Source organism: Centruroides vittatus, unplaced genomic scaffold, assembly GCF_030686945.1.
Source record: "Centruroides vittatus isolate TY-2023 unplaced genomic scaffold, ASM3068694v2 scaffold_211, whole genome shotgun sequence".
Classification (NCBI taxonomy): domain Eukaryota; kingdom Metazoa; phylum Arthropoda; class Arachnida; order Scorpiones; family Buthidae; genus Centruroides; species Centruroides vittatus.
The window spans coordinates 955,661-975,722 of NW_027122687.1; the positions used below are offsets into that span (position 1 = coordinate 955,661).

The 20,062-nt window shown below is 26.9% G+C and overlaps 1 protein-coding gene across 1 annotated transcript in view; it reads right to left on the reverse strand.

The window, feature by feature from the left end:
- LOC136987447 (mitogen-activated protein kinase kinase kinase 20-like) overlaps nucleotides 1-20,062 on the reverse strand; it is a 36,936-nt gene that overhangs the window by 10,950 nt on the left and 5,924 nt on the right. Inside the window, 3 exon segments of the mRNA XM_067285185.1 lie at nucleotides 1,633-1,737; nucleotides 8,045-8,132; nucleotides 10,106-10,354. Of these exon segments, the coding sequence (XP_067141286.1) occupies nucleotides 1,633-1,737; nucleotides 8,045-8,132; nucleotides 10,106-10,309 (397 nt within the window). The 5' untranslated portion in view covers nucleotides 10,310-10,354.

A 20,062-nucleotide genomic window follows, 5' to 3' on the forward strand; every position in this document is an offset into this window, starting at 1 on the left:
AACGTGTCTTTTATCTTACAGTTTGTTAGCATTATTGTAACTTAAACTGATACACAAATTGTTGACACAGATTAAGCTGTCTAGATAATAGTCCTCATCTCAACACTATTGAGAATTTCTGTCATATTATGTACATGAAAAGTGCAGCAAAGAGCTCTGAAAATAAACAACAACTGCAGGGGTGTAATTATTAGAACAATTTGGAATCATTTGTACAGAATACTTGAAGAAACTCATTCACTCTATACCAGGGCACTGCAAAGCTGTTATTAAAATTCATGGTGGCTCTACAAAGTATTAGGATTCCACTCAATGGGAAATAACTGTTCATGTTATTTCTCCTGACCAATGTGTTAATTAATATGTTCACATTATGTTTTTAGACCTACTTATGTTGTGAACCCTTTCTGTTTTTGCTTTCATAACTACAAATAGCAAATTCTTACAACAGCACTTATTAGCAGTATTATTTTATATCGTAAGGTGGTATAACATAACAATTAAATTTAATGTAGAATTATATGTAATAATAAATTAAAAATAAACCAAAAAAAAATAGCAATTTTTTTTTTTTGGTTTATTCTTGACTCTTCTCTATACTACATATATGTTATAATTACAAATTGCAATCATAGCTTAAGTATGCAAATTTGCACATCTGTTTGAACAAATGCAATGGGTGTATATCATAGATCAAGGATGGGCAACCTGTGGCCTGCAGTAATATTTTTTGCAGCCCACAAAAAGTATGAATAAATATATCAATTTCCCAGCTTAAGGAAGTATGCAGTAAAAATTCAAATGTTTCTACAACTTATGTATGTAAATAGTTTTTCCACAATGAATTTAGTAAAAATTACAACAAAAAACTGGCAAACAGATACATTGAAACTAATTTAAGTGACTAATATTTAACAAAATATTTTTGATTTATCATATTTACATCAGTTCCAGAAGCTAAATTAAGTATACCTATGCTAATTTATAATTATATATGAATAAATAATTGTGATTTACTGACATTTTTTCCCCTCTTTTCTCTTGTATGCTGCCCACATGAGTTCAAAGGTTTTGAAATGCAGCCCTTACATAGAAAATGGTTGCCCATCCCTATCACAGATGATGCAATTTCCATGACTACTAGTTAATTTTTGTATGATTTATTTAGAAATTTTATACAAGATGGGTCAAATAACTTGACAATTATCTTTACTAATTATGGCATTAAATGTTCCATCAAATTTACTTAAAACATCCTTATATCACAGTATGAAATTTATGTCTGTTTTAATAGTTTTAGTTAAAATTATGTTTTATTTGAATAAATTTTCATAGTTCGTTGCCAAATTTTTAGTCAGTTGTTCTTCTTTTTGTTTGATCATGTGACATTTTCTCCCATTCCAATTCCCAATTACTACCCCAGACTGTCTGGTAATTTTATATCTTATTTATTCTATTTATTGAATATTGAAAAGTAATTAGTTTTGCTCATTTTATAAGCATTTTTTCAAAAACTATTTGCATTGTGATTACATTCATAATGGAAACAGTTTCTGGTACTTGGCATTTTTGATAAAACAATATGTTTATTGAACTTTTTGAAGTATAGCAAATTTATTTTTTAAATCTTACCTGCAGCAATTTCAATGCTCCAACGTAAAATCTGTTCAAAACTCAACATAGAATTATGTTCTTGCTGAGCAAGGAATGCATAAAGAGAACCATTTTCTGCATATTCTGAATAATAACAAAAAATATTTTAAATAAATAAAAACGACATTTAATAATCATGAGAATAAATTATTAAAATTCATAATAGTTTAATTTATTAAAAAATTTAATAATAATATGCACATATTTATAGGTTAGCCTACACTTATATACTAGATATAGCAATTTAACTAAATATCTTCTCACATTATTTTTGGATTCAGATAATTTTCATAGATATTTCTTATTTGAAAGTTATATATATTTAAAATATGTTGTTAAGAATAGGATAATGTATTGATTCTCTTATTATAACTCCTAACTTTTGTATTTGTTTTAATTAAACTCTAGCTTTTCTTTCAATTAGAAGATCACATTTCATGACAATCATCATACAGATCATCGGTTGTCAGCCTGAAAGTTGTCTGAAAGGCAAATAGATGACTCGACTTTTTCACTAATCTCTAATTCTACTGGTAATAATAACATACTATCTTAATATACTAAGACATATATTTATTTTGTGATTATTATGAAAAGTTTCTTGATGTTTAGCTTGTAAAAGCTGTGTAGATTGTATTTGTTTTCTAAGTAAATACAATGATTTGAATGATAATTATCAAACACAGTGTTATAGATCAGAATTGTACTGTCATCCAATAATGTATAATGAAATGGTTCTGTTTTTATACCAAACAAGTTACAATTTTTTTTTTAAACATGAAATAGCAAATTTAGAAAGTTTAAATTGTATCATAACCAATGTATTGAGCCTATTTTTATTATTATATTCTAAATTTATAGTTTTTAAAACACAAAAATAGTGTCTTCAACAATTTCCTAAGCTAAAAGAAAAAAAAGGAATAAAATTACATAAAAAATAAAATAAAGATTAAATTTTAAATGAAATATCCTATATATCATATAATGATACATGGAAAGAAAACAAGTGAAACAAACAATTATTTATTGTGATATTGCCACAGTTCTTGGCTGCAATTTTTCATTGCAATGCACTTTAGTAGTGTCTTGTTCCTGTTCCATACTTTTCCTGTTAACAATGAAGTCATGCCAGTCATATATCTAACTCTGTTCAGAAGAAAATTTTTGAATTGAAATATTGTAATTTTAGGCCCAAAGCAGAAGTTCATGTAGAGTGAATTGAGGCCTGTTTCCCCTAAGCTTTCCTTATCTGTTATTGACTTTCACCTAACACCATTTTCAAGATTAAGGAAGGATAAACAGAGACACAGACATGGTTGACAGTAGGAATTTATAGGTCTACAATTTTTTAAAATATACAGGCAGCCAATTTATGATGGGCTGAATTACAATAATTTATTAAAAAAATCCAAACTCTCATTAAAACAAACAAACAAAAAAAGTAGGGCATCAAATATAATTCTATACATACATTCACTCCAACAGTGCATAAAACTTCCAATAGATGTCAAATCATTGACATACCACTGTCAAACAAGATCAAAGAGGTCTGGTCTGACAGTGGCTACTACAACATAAGGCTCTAACCCAATGTAAGTATTCTAATTTCATTTTTGTTACCTTTTAAACAGTTATGGCACATGCTACTTACATATATTTACATTAAAAAAAAACGATAAAAAAGTAATTACATACATCAATAATAATTGAAATATTATAATTATATGTGAAAACAATCTGGGGCTGGAACATAACTCATCCAAATATATTATAATTTGTATTCCATTTTCAATGCTTCCTTCAGGAACATAACCCCATCATAAATTGGAGGCTGTCTGCATCATAAAGTAGCATTACACTGCTATTTTCTTTATATGTTAAATGTATCAGTTCAGTCCATAAGTTCGTGCGTATTTTTATCTACAAAAAAGCAGCAAAAGATTTTAATTAAATTTTATTTCAATCTATAATGTATTCACCATTATTTTGTACAATTTTTTGCCATCTCGATGGTAGCTTTTTAATCCCATCTTCATAAAATGATTTCAGTTTTGAATCAAAATATTCAGAAATAGCCTTTTTTACAGTGCAGACTAGTGCAGAGAGAGCATCGTCGTCGAAGTCGACGGATCTTCCCGTACGAGCCTTATCCTCCACACTAAAATCGTTGTTTCTAAATCTTTCAAACCACTTCTGCGCAGTCCTTGAACTAATTACGATTTGATTATGTACAGTATTTATTTTTTTGGCTGCATTTGTAGCATTCTCACCAAATAAAAAGTATAAAACGTGTCTTTTATATTCGTCGGTTACTTCCATTTTAACGAAAATAAACAACTGAAATGTTCACAATTCTGAACAGTATTATAGAATGAGATCCAATTTAACACTTCAGTGTAAAAATTATCACATTAGACTGACATTTTTAACAGCAAAACAAGATTTTTCTCAAGGTCATAAAAATGCCCACAGACTTATGGACTGACCTGATATTTTAAAAGATAATAAGTGCATAATTAAGACAGAACATTAATTTTCTGGAAATTTTTCAACAGTTTTAAAATGAATGATATTATATGTCCACCCAAATGTCCTTGCATTCACATCTTTGGATGGGCATATTATTCATATACTGGAATTTATATTTTGGGTGTTACTCATTTATTAAAAATCAGCACTCTCCAGTTAATAAATGAACAGAATAAAACAATATTTATACATGTATTAATAATTTGGGTTAAATTAGTTGTATCATACAAATGAGTATTAAATCTCAAGCTCTTCCATGCAATATAACTATATCATAATTGTTATTCATTTAATTTTATATATAAAAATTTATGTTTATATGTATATAAAATAACTGAAATAAGGGTTTATCCAATTTGGGGGAAACTAACTTTTAATCAATTATTATTTATGGAAGCTTTAGATTTGTAAGAATAAAATTATAAATTATATATTTTATAATATAATTTTACTTTTTATGATAATGAATATATCTATTATGTCTAGCCTTATAGATATTATGGCAAATATATTTTTGAAGTTGTAGTTCTTCTTCTTCTCTTTCTTCTTTTATCCCTAGCTGGCATTTGGTTGCGGGTGTCCGCGCAACCAGTATGCTGCTGTGGGTGCCGCAGGAAGTCGAGCTTTCTCCACAATGCCCCTCCAATGCCCCCGATCCATGGCCGCCGCTTTTGCCTGGTTCAAATCAAGCCGTTGGTTCTTGAGGTCCTCCTCAACGTGTTTGGTCCACGTTTTCTTAGGTGCGGAGTGTTGGATTTTCCACAGAGTAGGTCGCTGACGGAAGAGCAATTGGTGGGGAATTCGGTTAATATCCATTCGGCACACATGGCCGAACCATCTCAGCCGTCACTGTTGAATTTGTGTCTTAACAGATGGCTGTTGTTGGCATCTGGCCCGTACGGCATTGTTGGTGATACGATCCCAAAGGGAGATACCAAGAATCTGTCTCAAGCATTTCAGTTGAAAGGTCTCAAGTTTGTCCAAGTCTGTCTTAAGCAGGGTCCAAGTTTCTGACCCATAGAGAAGGATCGGTATGACTAGTGTACGGAACAGGCGGATCTTGGTCATCAAAGAGATGTTATTCTTTTTCCATACACACCATTTAAGTGAGGCAAATGCATGGGCTGCCTGTCCAATACGGGCATGAGTTTCTTTTGACGATGCCACTTTCTTCTCCTGGATCAGTGACCCAAGGTATTTGAACTCTTGTACCTGCTCGATTTGGACTCCATAAAGGTAAACAGTTGCCCGCGATCCATCCGTTGTAAGCACTTTGGTTTTGTCCACATTTATTTTAAGGCCATATGACTGAGCGGTAGTAGCTATATCATAAAGCATGTTATAATGCATTATAATCATATAAAATATGTAAACACTCTAAAAATTATCCAATAAAAATTTGGTGCTGATTTGTATTTGTAAATTTCAACTTATATTTTAAGTAAAAACTGTATTATTAAAAAAATATAATGTAAATGATATATTAATTTATTTATAAGTATCATCCAAAATAAATTATTTCCATGTGAGAATTTATAATGCACTTCCTTCAAACAATTCTAAAATCAGATATTTTCCACTAAATATATAATTTCCAAATTTTTTTCAGATTATTCCATATAAACTCTTTATCCAGAAATGTTATTTTGTCCAAATGACGTTATGTCTTTTGATTTTTCTAATATATTCTTATGTTTAATATAACATTCTGACTACAATTACATAAAATGTTATGGATAGTATTTTTTATATTTAAAAAAATATTTTTGAAGAAAAAATTTAAAAAAATTATAACTACCATGTGATGACTATTATTTTAACAACCAACAATTTGAAATTTTGGAAATTAAAATATAACTTTGGCAAAATTAGCTACATCAAGAAGAGATTTTTCTATTAAAACATAAAAAGGTCATTTATCATCATTAGTTTACAAACAAAAATAAAACAACAAATTAATTATAAAAACTATATTCTGAAGCATATGAAATAGTCAAAAAAATTCCTATAAAGTTAAAATTCATTATACTTTATGGATGAAACTTCCTGCAATATCGTCATCATTAAAAAGTTTCATACATAATTCTTTACTATCTTGTTCACAAAAACAATATTTGAAACTGTATAGAATAAGGTTATTGGACTATTTTAACAGATCTAAATAATAGTGGCCTACATGATAAAAGAAGACAAAATGTATTATGTATTCAACTTGTTTATTTTTATTAAATAAATATACAGTTTAAGAACTCTGAATAAAAATCTGAAAATGTACAGATATATATATATTGGGAATATTCTGAAGAATTCATAATTAAAATGTCAGTTTGGTTTGGAAAAATATATGTACATTTCAGATTTTTATTCAGAGTTCTTAAACTGTAGATTTATTTAATAAAAATAAACAAGTTGAATACATATTAATACATTTTGATGAAAAATCATCAAAATGTATTTACATTTTTCAATGCAAACTAATCTGTCATGTTTTTTATTAATTTATTTTTTAGTTATTTGTGTTCTTTCATAGTGATATTGAAAAACTGAATATCATAATTTTAAAAATTTATTAAAGAAAAATTGCTTTACAAGCTTGTTTACAAGATTATTTCCAGTAATCAATACTGGAAATAATCTTTTTATCATAATTACAATGTTATATCTAGTATAAAAAGAATAATAATAAAAAAAGAATGAAAATTTTAATGAATTAATAAAATGATCATATAATTAATGACAGTCAGCATCATGCATATTCTCCAGATAATCAAGCTAATGCTTGCATGATTTTTAATTACAAGAATTGGAGGCTAGAATTATTTTTCTTAGTAAAACACATAATTACCTTAAAAAATTCATCATCAAAAATTTAAATTAAATGATTTGGAAAATTTTGAAAGAAAATATAACAGTTAGAAAAACCTTAAGTTAAAAGTTTCTTAACTAATTTAGATAATGAGTTGTTTTCTTGTTTTTTTTTTATAGCTTAAATTTAGTATTCTAATTTTTAATGAATTTAAAATTCATTGCGTATATAAAAAAAATATATAACCAATTCCAATAAATATATACAATTTACAGAAAATTTTTTAATTAAAAAATTTGGAGATAGCAATATTTTGGGTGTTTGGTATAAGGAAAAGTCTACATAAAGCAAGCAATAAATGATCAGTTACAACTTTGCAAGTTTAAAATAAATTTAGAAATAAGGCACAGGCAAAACTAAAAATGTAAAATTGTTTAATTTCTTTTCACCCCTGTTGCAAACCATTTATTATGGTTCTGGAGGCTGTTGTATTTGTGGCACTGTTTCCAGAAATTAGCTGAGGCTTATGCAAATACTTTTACAAAAAAACTTCTATTTGTTACAGAGAAAAATTAATCCTAAAATTTTGATATTTAATTAACAGGCATTAGTTTTTAATGTCAGAAATCTGTAGATGGGGTAAAAAGTCGGAAATAAATGTTTTTAATAAGTTAAAAAAAGTTGCAACGTCGGCATAAAACTGCTTGTTAACTTGACTGGCAAAAAATTGCATATCTGTCAACTTGTCCTGTGTCTACTGTATTTGAAACCATCCATAATTGTTGAAGATAGTAATGCTTGTAGTTGGAGCTATTGTCCTCAACCTCAAATGAACATTGTCAGTATAGTCTGATGCAACATGAATGACAGAAATTCAAAATAAAGGAAATTTTACCAGAAAATTTTGAAATTTGTTTATCATATAGTGTAATAAATTGCATTTTCTGAGGATTGCCAGCTGTTTGACTAAGGGAGATGTTTTTTATAGGAAAAATTTGGAATTAGGGAATTTCTAGTATTCTTAAATCATAAATTTCATTTGCTCATTTTACTTACCAGTAATGATGCAGAAATTTGGTGGTTTAATAACAGCTCCAAAAAATTGAATTATATTCTTGTGACTTAGTAAGCTGAGTACTTGAGCCTGTAATTTATAAATTTTAAAATTTAAAACATAATATTAATGAAAAAATTAATTATAAATAATTAGTCATAAATTTATCAATTATTTAATGAACTTTCTACTATTGATTATTATTTTTGCTTCAAAAATGATAACTTATACTCTTCCAGAGGAATATATTTTCTTAGCATATTTGTTTATGTTTTGTAAGATAGTATTGATTGTAGGAAATGCAAAACTAATTAATGATCACAAATGATTCCTAAATAAAAGATTCTAAATTAAGCACATAATATTCACACAAAAATTGATTTAAATCTGAAACGTGACTAACAAATTCATTAGCAAACTATCCATTAAGTCAGTAGTGTGGGTCCTATATACGAATTATTGTTAAAATCATAAATAAAAATACAAAAAGAGTATAAATATTGAAAACTTGATAAAAGTATTCACTCTTTAACTACATATCTTTTGCAAGTAACTTCATCGTATCTTCTATATTAAATTTTACTTGGATTAAAAATCAAGATAGACTTCTTAGTCTAAATATAAAATGAAAAGCTTATAAACAGATTTTAACTAGTTTTTAACATTATCCAATACTATTCATCAAACTAAATGAGTAAATTTCTGTATCACGATAAATTTTGACAAAATATGATTGTTTCAATATCATTTCTTAAGAAGCTCAAATGATCATCAAATCCACAAAGTTACATAAAATGAAAATAATTTGCATCGTATATAACAAATTTATAATTGCTTAATTAAATCTTCTTACTCCAAAAACCTTTGCAACTGTCTCATTTGTTTTGAGGAGGATATAGATTTTTTTTCTTTTGTGAAAGTCAACTCCCAATATCCATTTATATATTTTTAAAAGTCTATAATTCTCTTTCATTTGATATATGATTGAATAGAAACATCATAAATCTTGATTTCTATAAAATAAGTTTCACTTAAAGGATTATTGTCCAACTGTTTTGTGTTCCAATATATTTAGTTTTTGGTTTGAAAACTTTGCAATTCATCTTGGTTGTTGTATACTACTGGAAATGACATAGAAATAAATCAAATTAGAGATCAGTGTTTTGAAAAATACTTCAATGGATATCATCATTTTAAGAGAGAAGAGCTTATAAAAATTTTATGTGGAACAAATAAGACTATTCTATATTTTCACAGCAGCATCTACAATGTATAAGAATTAAATTTATTATACATGTGATCGATTTAGTATTGTTTATAATAAAGATAGGTTACTTTTTATATCTGCAAATATTTGTTTAACAAAAATTTAAATAAATAATTATAATTTTTGCTTCTTGTTTGAAATTCTTACCCATTTTGTTAATTATATGTCTATCATATATTTCAATCATTTAGAACATTACTAGTACAAAACATTCTTTAATAAAACTAATTCATATTCTGAAAATATATTTTTTAAATGTTAATTTTTATGTTTTTTAATTGAAAGTAATGTTTTCAATTAATAAAAGCACTTAATATACAAATAAATGATGATAGAATTCAAAAAATATTGTTTTTAAGTGTAATAAAAGTAAAACATTTTAATAAATGGTAATGTTGTAACCATTTAAAGGAAGTTTTGAAGAAGCTTAACAAGCTGAAAATGTAATGAGACAATATGATAAATGCCATACTGACTATGTTTAAATGCTATGATTTTTTTTTATTATTTTAATGTATTCTATTTTCTTTATTTCTTTGAAATATTGACAATACTGAAAACATATAATTCTGATGACATTATTTAGAAAGATCTAACAATAAAATTAAGTTTCCATTAATTATTATAAAAGCCTAAAAACATTCAAAATTCCATTAACCAGATCTAAATTATTGTACTAGAAAACATCTGCATCAATAAGTATATCAAAGAAATTTAATAAAATTAAATCATTTTAATATAATTAAAATAATTTAATCATATATTAACATCATCAACAACAGAAGATCTGTTTTACCTCTTTCTCTAGAACGAGTAGCTTTTTTACAGCGACTATTCTATTTTGTGGTTTCCATGCTGCTCGATAGACGCTACCAAATGCTCCTTCCCCGCATCTTTCATAAAAATCTAAATCATTGAAATCTACTTGAACAAATGGAGTGGTAACATCTGCTTCATTATCACTGCTATTTCCTCCTGAATCTGCAGCCATTTCATGCATCTGCTTGAACTATAACAAACTGTCTTCGAAGCTGCCAGTGTGATTCTACAATTATAATTTTTTTTTTAAATTTTATTATTCAGTGATAATATAAATATTGTATTAAATAATGGAAGATATAGTAAAAGATAAAATATAAAAATTAAATAAATAAATAAATAAATAAATAAATATATATATAGAGAGAGAAAAGTATAGAGAGAGAAAAGTCTAAATAAAATATTGATTTTTTACGTACATTAAATATTCATACAATGTCACATTAAATTGATATATGACTTTGTTTGTTTTACTTGGAGGCAATAAAAAAGTAATAAACAATCATATGTAAGTATATTTAAATATTAACTATTACTACATAACAATTATAGCTCTTAAATAACATAAATTTGAGATAAGAAATGAAAGTAAGATTAAATTCCCTCATTAATTTTCAATTTATATCTGTTCCAGTTTTCATTTTCTTAGTAATAACATATAAACCAGGGGTGGGCAAACAAGAGTTCAGTGGGAGCCGAAATGTAGGTTTTGCAAAATGCATGGGAGCCACAGTTCTGTACTGTCGTGGTGGATAGTATGGTAAGGCGCACGATTTTATTATATAATATAAAACAAATATTGAATTTTTTTAATAAACATATTTTCACAAAATTACAAAAATAAAATTGTAAAAATAATAATAAAAAACAGAAATTAACACTTTCAGCAAGAGCCACATTTGCCCATGTCTGATATAAACTATAGAAATCTATGTAAGACAGTTTATATTAATATATATTATATACATCTTGTGTAATATTTCAGGCAAATAAATGAATTTTCCTTACATATGCATACAAAAAAGTTATTTATTCTTCTGAATACTACAATAAAATTTAATTCCTTCTAAGAAAGACAAGTATCTCTTTAAAATATGCAAATTTATATAGATGTAGATTGTGTTAATATATCAGAAAATTAATGTATCACAGGCTATAATTTACAAAGTAATTGAACGTTCTTTATCATTACTGCCACCTCAAATAACTCTTATCAAGTAATTATGTTCAAGTAACTGAGACTAGTTTCTTTCCTTTAAAAAACTTATATATAATATACAGCTTAATCAAAACTACACATATATAAAGATAAACATAGACTAAAAGATATGCACCTGACTTGAAAAAAAGAAAAAAAAAGAATGATATTTTATTCGCAAAACTGGTTACAGAACACGTCTGTAAGAGATGTGCATTTGATATATTTGCTTCATAATCCTATAAAATTATTTATAACAGAAACAGAGCTGATGAAAATTCATAGGCCACATAAAGAGCTGATAATTCAATTGAAAGCAACATTATTTACTGCAAAGATATTACATTTAATAGTAATTATTTTAAATTTTACAATAAGTTTTATATATTTCTGAGATTATTACTCTATTCAAACTGAGTAGAAATATTTGTGTCAAACTGAAATTCTAAAAATATCAATAAAATAATACATTAATTAGATTTTTAAAAGTTTGACATGAAATTCAATTGTTAAATTATTCTATTTAACTAAAGGATTTTTTAATTAAAAAATGAAATTTAAAAATGAAATGCATATTTTATTTTTGTTGAACTTGATTTATATTATCAAGAAACTATATTTTACCAAGAAAATTACAGCTGTGTGATTTAAAAAGTTATACCAAAGAAGAAATGGGCAAAAATGTCTTACTTTTTATATATTTTATCAATAAAATCCTACAGCATATGATAATTATGCCACAAATCAGATGATAATGAAATTTTAACATCTAACAAGTAAGTAAATATCTAAAATATCGACCCATTCCATTTTATCATCCACTTTTTTCTACATTCAATGAAGGTTATAAATTTAGGTAAAAAATTACTCAAAAAGAGGAAACAAATGTAATGTTTCATAATAATTATGATGAAACATTACATTTGTTTAAGTATTATGAAACGCTGCATTAATAATGATAGGATAATTAAAATTTTCAAAATATTTTCATTTTTAATTTCAAGTTACGCGATTTATGAGAACAAAAGTGATTTGATTTTAAGAAATTATGTAGCTTAAAAATACTTTTACTTAAATTAAAAGTGAAAGTATTTGTGGAAAATTTTATTCCTATTTCTTTAGTATCATCAAATACTAGCCTACTTCTTCACAGTAACTGAGACATCGCTCCAATATATTTCTGTCATTTTAATATTTAATATTTTGGCAAAATTCCAAAGTCTTTGAGAGATGGCTTTGTTCCATTTTTAAAAATTTCTTCTTTACAACACTTGATCTGATAATGAGATTTAATCTTGAAAACGTTTTATCATTGTTTTTCCAAGGACTATTTTAATTTAAGGAGCTGGCATTTGATTTTACTTTGCTACCTTTTCCTTCATTTTTAATGTATGTGTTTGTATCTTTTTTTTAAATTTAAATCCAACTCCTTATCTGTCCTGGGATAGTGTTGACCACGTGGTATTGACCATAGTCATCCCATCATGTCCCACAGATTCTCAATTGAAGATATCTGGAAATTGTGCTGACCAAGTAATCTCCTACATACCTTGCAAAGCATGCCTGTTAATGTTTGTTGTGTGCAGTTGCATGTTATACAGCTGGAATTGGATACACATGAAGACATGATAGTGTGGCAGGCTGCAGCACTTCATCAACATAACAGTATACCATCAATGTCCCCTGATGTGTACTAGAGGTGATTAGCTGCTGATGCTGACAGCATCCCAAAGTTCAAATGTAAGTTGACAAGCTGTGCAGTGTTCGAAAATGGCAGAAGAATCAGTTTAATTGCCATATTGCCTCCAGACCCTCATTTAATAATCATTGTTGAACACCACACTGTGCCATCTGTGACAAAGTAGCTTTGGAGTGACACCACTTCAAGCATTCATGAGAATGGTATGGTGTGAGGGAGTAAACTTTACAATGAATGGCTTGACCACAAACCTACCACAGCTGATCTAAGAGAAACTGTCACCATTAATATTGGAGAATCCAAATCCATCCAAACACCACAGAATGTTGCCAGTTGTAGACTGTGGAGTCACTGACCTGTGCATTGTGACATTCATCTCAGTGTTCCAGTCCCACTATGATGATACACATTTCAGTCTGTTGACTACCATCTCCAAAATCAGCCTACGGTTGTGACATCCCATTGAGTTACAATGTTGCAATATGACAAAGACCACTTAGACTGTTATGTAGTCCTATGATGAAACTTTTAGTAAACTTGTCTGTTTGATGAAATGGCTCTTGATGGTGTCTTAGAGGCATCTTCGCTCCTCAGTCTTTATCCCAACATGAAAAACAATGGCACGAAGCAATTTCTGTGAGCATGATGATTACTCCAAAGTTAGCAAAGACTGATTTTTTCCTCTTATCATGTTCCCAGATTATGTGATTGGCCAAAAATAACATCAATATTCATAACGTGTTCATCTGAACATATCCTGAAATTTTCGTAATGACAAAATCTTCATGGTGTGGCATTTTCTTTGTGAGGCAGTGTATAACACAAAATCAATTTTACTGTAAGCTAAATGATATGAACATATTATTATTTGATTAATATTCCACTTGAATAGTGTTTGTATCTCCAGAATTTTTTACACCTCAAAATTAATTTTACAAGAGAATTCAACAAAAATAAATCTGCCCTCATAAGAAAGAATGCTGTATCTACACCAAAGGTGAAAATGAGAATTGAAGACAGTTTTTATCATAGCCCTAGGGTTTTATTTGAAGAAATCACTTTCGAAACTGGTTTATCATACACATATATAATAGAACTGTCAAATATGTTTTCTTTAAATATTTGATTTTATAGCAAAAAAAAAAAAAAGCACATACAGCTATTTTTATAATTCATAGATAGAGCATTTTTCCTTAGGTGGGCAGAATTGTAAATAATTACAAATATACTCGTATCTTCCCTCAAAAAAGTTATGATGAAATGACTAAGTGAGGACTTGCTGTATAATGCTGAAATCTAAAAAGTAGTCTGATGACCCATTTGATGTGATGAAATATTTTATACATTGGAAAAAATATTTTGTACCAAGCAATTTCAATTTATACAGGTTTTGCTGTAGTACCATTTAGCATTACCATTCACCATTATTAATATACATTGAGCTTTTATGAACGAGTTAGAGTGAGAGTCAAAGATTTAAAATTGTGGAGCTATAGCCAGAACCGGTAGTTTGGTATACTAGTTCCACAGCTCTCTGACATATAGGTTTACAGAAATGTTCTGTATAAAAGAAAAAAGAATCAAGAAACAATAGCTTAAATAAACTGATATTTTTTAGTATTTCATACAAAACTGTATAAGTTAATTTCATAAACACTTTCATATTAAATACATATTTAACTGCTAATCCTATAAGCTGATAAAGTATAAAATACAATATTGAATTTTTCCAATTATAAAGAAATCTGGAGATATTTATTAATTCCAATTTTCCTGGATTTTTTTAACACTCCGGTAAAGAGAGGCCAATTATCCTAATAGTGTACTGGTAATATTTAAATACAAATGAAATTTCTTTTATCATTATTTTGTGGTGAACACGTTTCTAAGTTAGAATAATGAATTTGAAAAATTTTATCTAAATCAAGTCATTTTTAAAACAAATATTTTAATCTGATATTAAATGAAGATAATATGATTCAGATAAATTTAAATTTCAAACTGAATAATGTGAAAATAAATCCCGTGCTGAAATGTTTTCTTAAAAATGAATTCGTCTTCTAAGTAACATCTATGCAAATTCAGACACTTGTGAAACCTTTAAAAACAGCAAAACAATTTAATTACAAATATTTTTGGTCAATTTTAAAGACCATCCTTCAATTTTGTGTATTCTATCTGAAGACTGTCTTTAAAAATGACTGAAAACATTCCTAATTAAATTGTTTTTGCTGTTTTTAAAGATTTCATTAGTGTTTGAATTTCTGTATTCGCAGCTTCTATTTTAACATCTATACAAAATATAATCAATAATTTCTGTGATTTTATATTAAAAAAATGAAGCTTCACAATTAAATATTAAACTAATGAGATTAAAATATGAAAGTATTCATAAATAAATTTTAACTCACATCCCATACAATATCAATTCTCTTTTGATTACATCAAAAGAAAATGCTAAACTGAGATTACACGATAACGATTGTGATTAGCTGTTTATCGTATCATCAAAATATCAGTGACTAATTTGCTCAGGTATAAAAATACTATAGATCCTAAGTAAAAAAAATATAATAAATATGCAAAATAGCTAAATAAACAACAACTTAACAACAACCCGTTATTAATAATTAATAACCCCCAAAATTATTAATATTGCTATAGTCGTTTTCTGGCCTGATAATTCGACAGTGGTTGATGCAAAATACCATTACTGCATAAATTATTTGATAAATAACTTAGAAGAAAGCAAGCAGTTTCATTTTTGTTTACATAGAAAGCCATATTTGAATACAACAAATCCAACATTTTACCATAATCAGAAATCATAATAAATTAATTGTCCAAATTTATTATTTTATAATTTAATTATAGCAATTTATTATTTTGACTCAGCAATTCTAATGCATTTTAATATTGATGCATTATTATGAAAACAAATACCATGATTTTTAATATTCAATATATTTTTTTAGAAACAGCATTACACCAGTCTTATATTTTACAGTATTGTTATTCTAAATGACAAATAAATACATCTTAATTCTTTAGCAAAAATTTTAACTTTTAAATTGTTCCAGTTTAGTGCAATTAATGCTTGTTATTCTAACAGCAAACACTAATTTTAGTTTTTATTTACTATTTTGATACTGTATCCACTTTGTCCTACATATTATGCTAGACTTTCTGCTCCATTCAGTTACAGATTTTACATTTTTCTTTGTTTCTTGGAAAATATGGTTTCCTCTCTACACAAATTTATGTTTATAACTTCAGTAGTATTAATTTTAAAAAGTGCTTTTTTGCAATAGAATTTTTAAAATCACCATAATTCACCTTATTTGAAATTTTTTTCATTGAAATTGTTAGATCCTTTCAAAGCATTTACCTTGCATCTTACTGTGAAAGGAGTATCAGATTATCAACTATCCGTTAGCAGGAAGGTCATTTCCTTTAATAGATGGTCTTTTTGTTTTTTGATGGACTCCCATTTCAAGTCAGAGATCTCTGCCTAACTGCTGTTTTCAACCATAATTTAGTCTCACTGGTTATACTTGGTTCTTGATTACTGCTGATTTTTAAAAATCATCACAATATCTTCATTAGGATGTTTATCCCATGAATAAATTAATTTTTATTAGATCTTTCTTGCAACATTTTACAGGTCATATATTAGGCCTTGAGTGCATTTAATATATTTTATCATCTTTCATTATTGTACAGTAAGTACAACTTGCAAGTATTCTGCTAATAATTCTACTCAAAAAACCTTTTTGATCTAGCAGACAATTTTTAATGGACATTTTTGGAACTTCAGGTTCTAACTTCAGGACATAAATAAAATTAAATGCTACAATATAGAATGCTTTGTGGATTAATTTGAATTTAACATTTAAATATAAAAACCACTTGGTAAAAAATTAACCTATAGATAAATCTTAAAATGTATTAATAGAATTTCAGTTCCCAAATGTGACTATCCTTAAGCATATGATGATGTTATTTTGACAATATTTATGTATGGGGGATGTTATTTATTTGTACACATATTACTCTGTACTTTATTTACATTTGTAATATCTTACATTTTTTATTTATCTATTGGTTAATTTTGTACTGAAGGTTTTTATATGTAACATGTTTAAATAATTGTGTATTCATGTATTCATTTTGAAGGCTAATTAAAACTAAATATCTTCTGTTTATGAAAATAAAACCTTTGCATAATCTGCTTCGTCATATACCTTCTTGCCTATTGCAGTCATCATTCACCCATAGGGATGAATTCATAATTGTACTTTATAACTGGTATATAACTCACTCCATCAGATAACCAGCACCTCTTTTCAAACATAATCTATAGATTATACACACAAAATATGATATTTAACTTTGAATTAAATGAAAATTTACTCTATTAATACAGACATACATACATACATATATATATATATATATATAGAATAGAATTACATAATGAATTAGTATTAATATCAAAAATAATAGTTCACCATGATTTAATGATCATGGAATGATTCTCTTTCAGTTCAAAAATTACATAAGCACTTGTTTTAGAAACAAAGAAATGTCTTCACAATGTTTTTAGGTCTTGTTAATGATATACTGTCATAGAAAGAACTGAAATAGTTTACCTCTTATATTTAAATAAGACAGTAACTTCTGCTGTACAGAAATAGTTTCTTAAAATTATTAAGAATTGAAAATTATACTTTGCAAATGACAACAATTATTTTTCTTATTTTAAGTAAGAATGAATCAGCAGAGTGACTCCAAACCTATATCAACAGTGCATTTAAAAATAATTTAAAATATTGTTTTGCATACTGTCCTGCTCACAATTCATTTTGTTCCTGAAGAAGCTATTTTGTAATTACAAAGTATCCTACATAAGATGGGCTGGGGCACTAGTTGAAAAATATTTTTTTTTATAATAATGAACGTTTTCAAACTAGTAAATATTTATTTTAATTATTTACATTTTGATTTCCACATCAGAAAACTGTTTTCATTTTGATATTTTATGCTTACCTTTATCCAATTATAATTATTTTATCTATAAGTTTTTGCTTCAATTAATAGGAAATTATTATTCTTATTAAGAATGTAGAAGCAAATATAATTCATTCAAAGTAATTTGTATTCAAGAATAATCTTAATAGAATTTTTCTGAAGGTCACTACTTCACAATAAAGTATTGAGTCACATGACACTATGACCTTTGCATTAATTGATTTTAACATTGCTCATGTATGTCTCTGGTCTTTCCCTCCTGCTCAAATGTACACAATATTTCAATGCTTCATTATTTTATAACTTTTTAATGGTTGTTTAAACTCAGATTATATTTTTATTCACATACCATCATTTAACTGACAAAGTTAAAACATCATATACACCCTTTTTAATAGATTAAGTATTGTGTGTCAATTATTTTTTATACATTCAACTGAGACCATTAGCTTTATTGAACATTATTTACTCCAAGATATTCTTACTTTTAAGTAGTGTAAAAGATATTTTTTATATCATGAAACTATAAAATAACCATTTTTTGTATGTTAACCTTTATTTCTATACTTTTTTAAAGCTTTTGTATTACTTGTCTTACTGTTTTAATCAGGAATTTTGTTATGGGAGCAGTTATCAAAAGCTCATACTGAATGCTACTGTAAATCGATTATAATAAATAAATAAATAAATCTTACCAACTGAATGTTTGCCCGATCTATTCCTGTACTTTAGATCATCTTTAATTATCATAACAAATGACTGATCCAATATCAAAACAAATTATAATTTTTGATAATGTGTTGCACTCTACATACAAACAAAATCTGAAATAAAAACATTAAATATACAGTAATTGTTTGTTTGAGATTTTAAGTTGGTATAGGGAGAAAATATTTTGTCTTATGGCATTTCCTAATTGTAAATAAAATATAGCTGCATCAAAATTTCTGAAAATACCTTCCATTAATCTTAAAGCAATTTTTCTGCACACTGAAAGAATAATTAGTCAAATTAATTGACTATTGTGATGTCAAATATTTTTTCTAAACTTGCATTTTTTTTTAAACAGATTCATTTCATAATAATTTACATTCTGAAATTATTTCCAGTTACTTTTAAAGTTTATAAAATTATTCTAATTTTCTAAGATAGTTTTATAGTTTTTTAAACTAGTCAAAATCAAGCTTTTATCTCTAACAATTTATCACAAAATTGCAATACTTGCTGATTTCTGAAGTTAAATAAAATCTTCACAAGATATCCTGATTGTAATATTCAAAAAAAGATTTCAAAATTTTTGATTGCACTTATCATTTTTATCGATTTTAGAATTTATGCAATGTTTCTTAATTACTAATAAACTGATTAAGCATCTGATAAGATTAATATTAAATAAATTACATTCATAGATCATTACTGAAGAAAATCATAAGAGAAAATAGCATAAAAGCAAGTTTCATGATAGACATATTTAGCATTTCTATTTAACAACAAAATTACATACAATTTATATATATTTAAAAACATTTAGCCTATAGAGTATAAAATCTTTAAGAAGTAAAAAATTGACCTTTTTACATTACGAGAGATGAAGTAAAGACAATATTAAGTTTAAAAATTAAATATAATTACAAGTATGGTGCACTCTTGCTAATCCAGCCCTTAACAATCTAGCCTCTCAATTACTTGAGCTACACATATCCCTATCACTTATGCACTTCCATTTCTACGAAAACATTAATCACAGTTATGCATCTAGTTTGTTTGGATTTCATTGCCGTATTCAGTATTGCATGTCAGCACGCTGTATTATTTGCCCATCTGCCTCCAAAAAGAAACAATATTGAAGGGTAACAGGTCACATCATTCATTGCCTTTAAACCTATACATGCTCAGTAATCCAACATTTGTTAATCTGGAACTTATCTGTGCAAGGAACAACCAGATTAGCAAGAGTCTAGTATACTTTTAACCACGGCCATAACAATTGCCACCCTGCAGACACA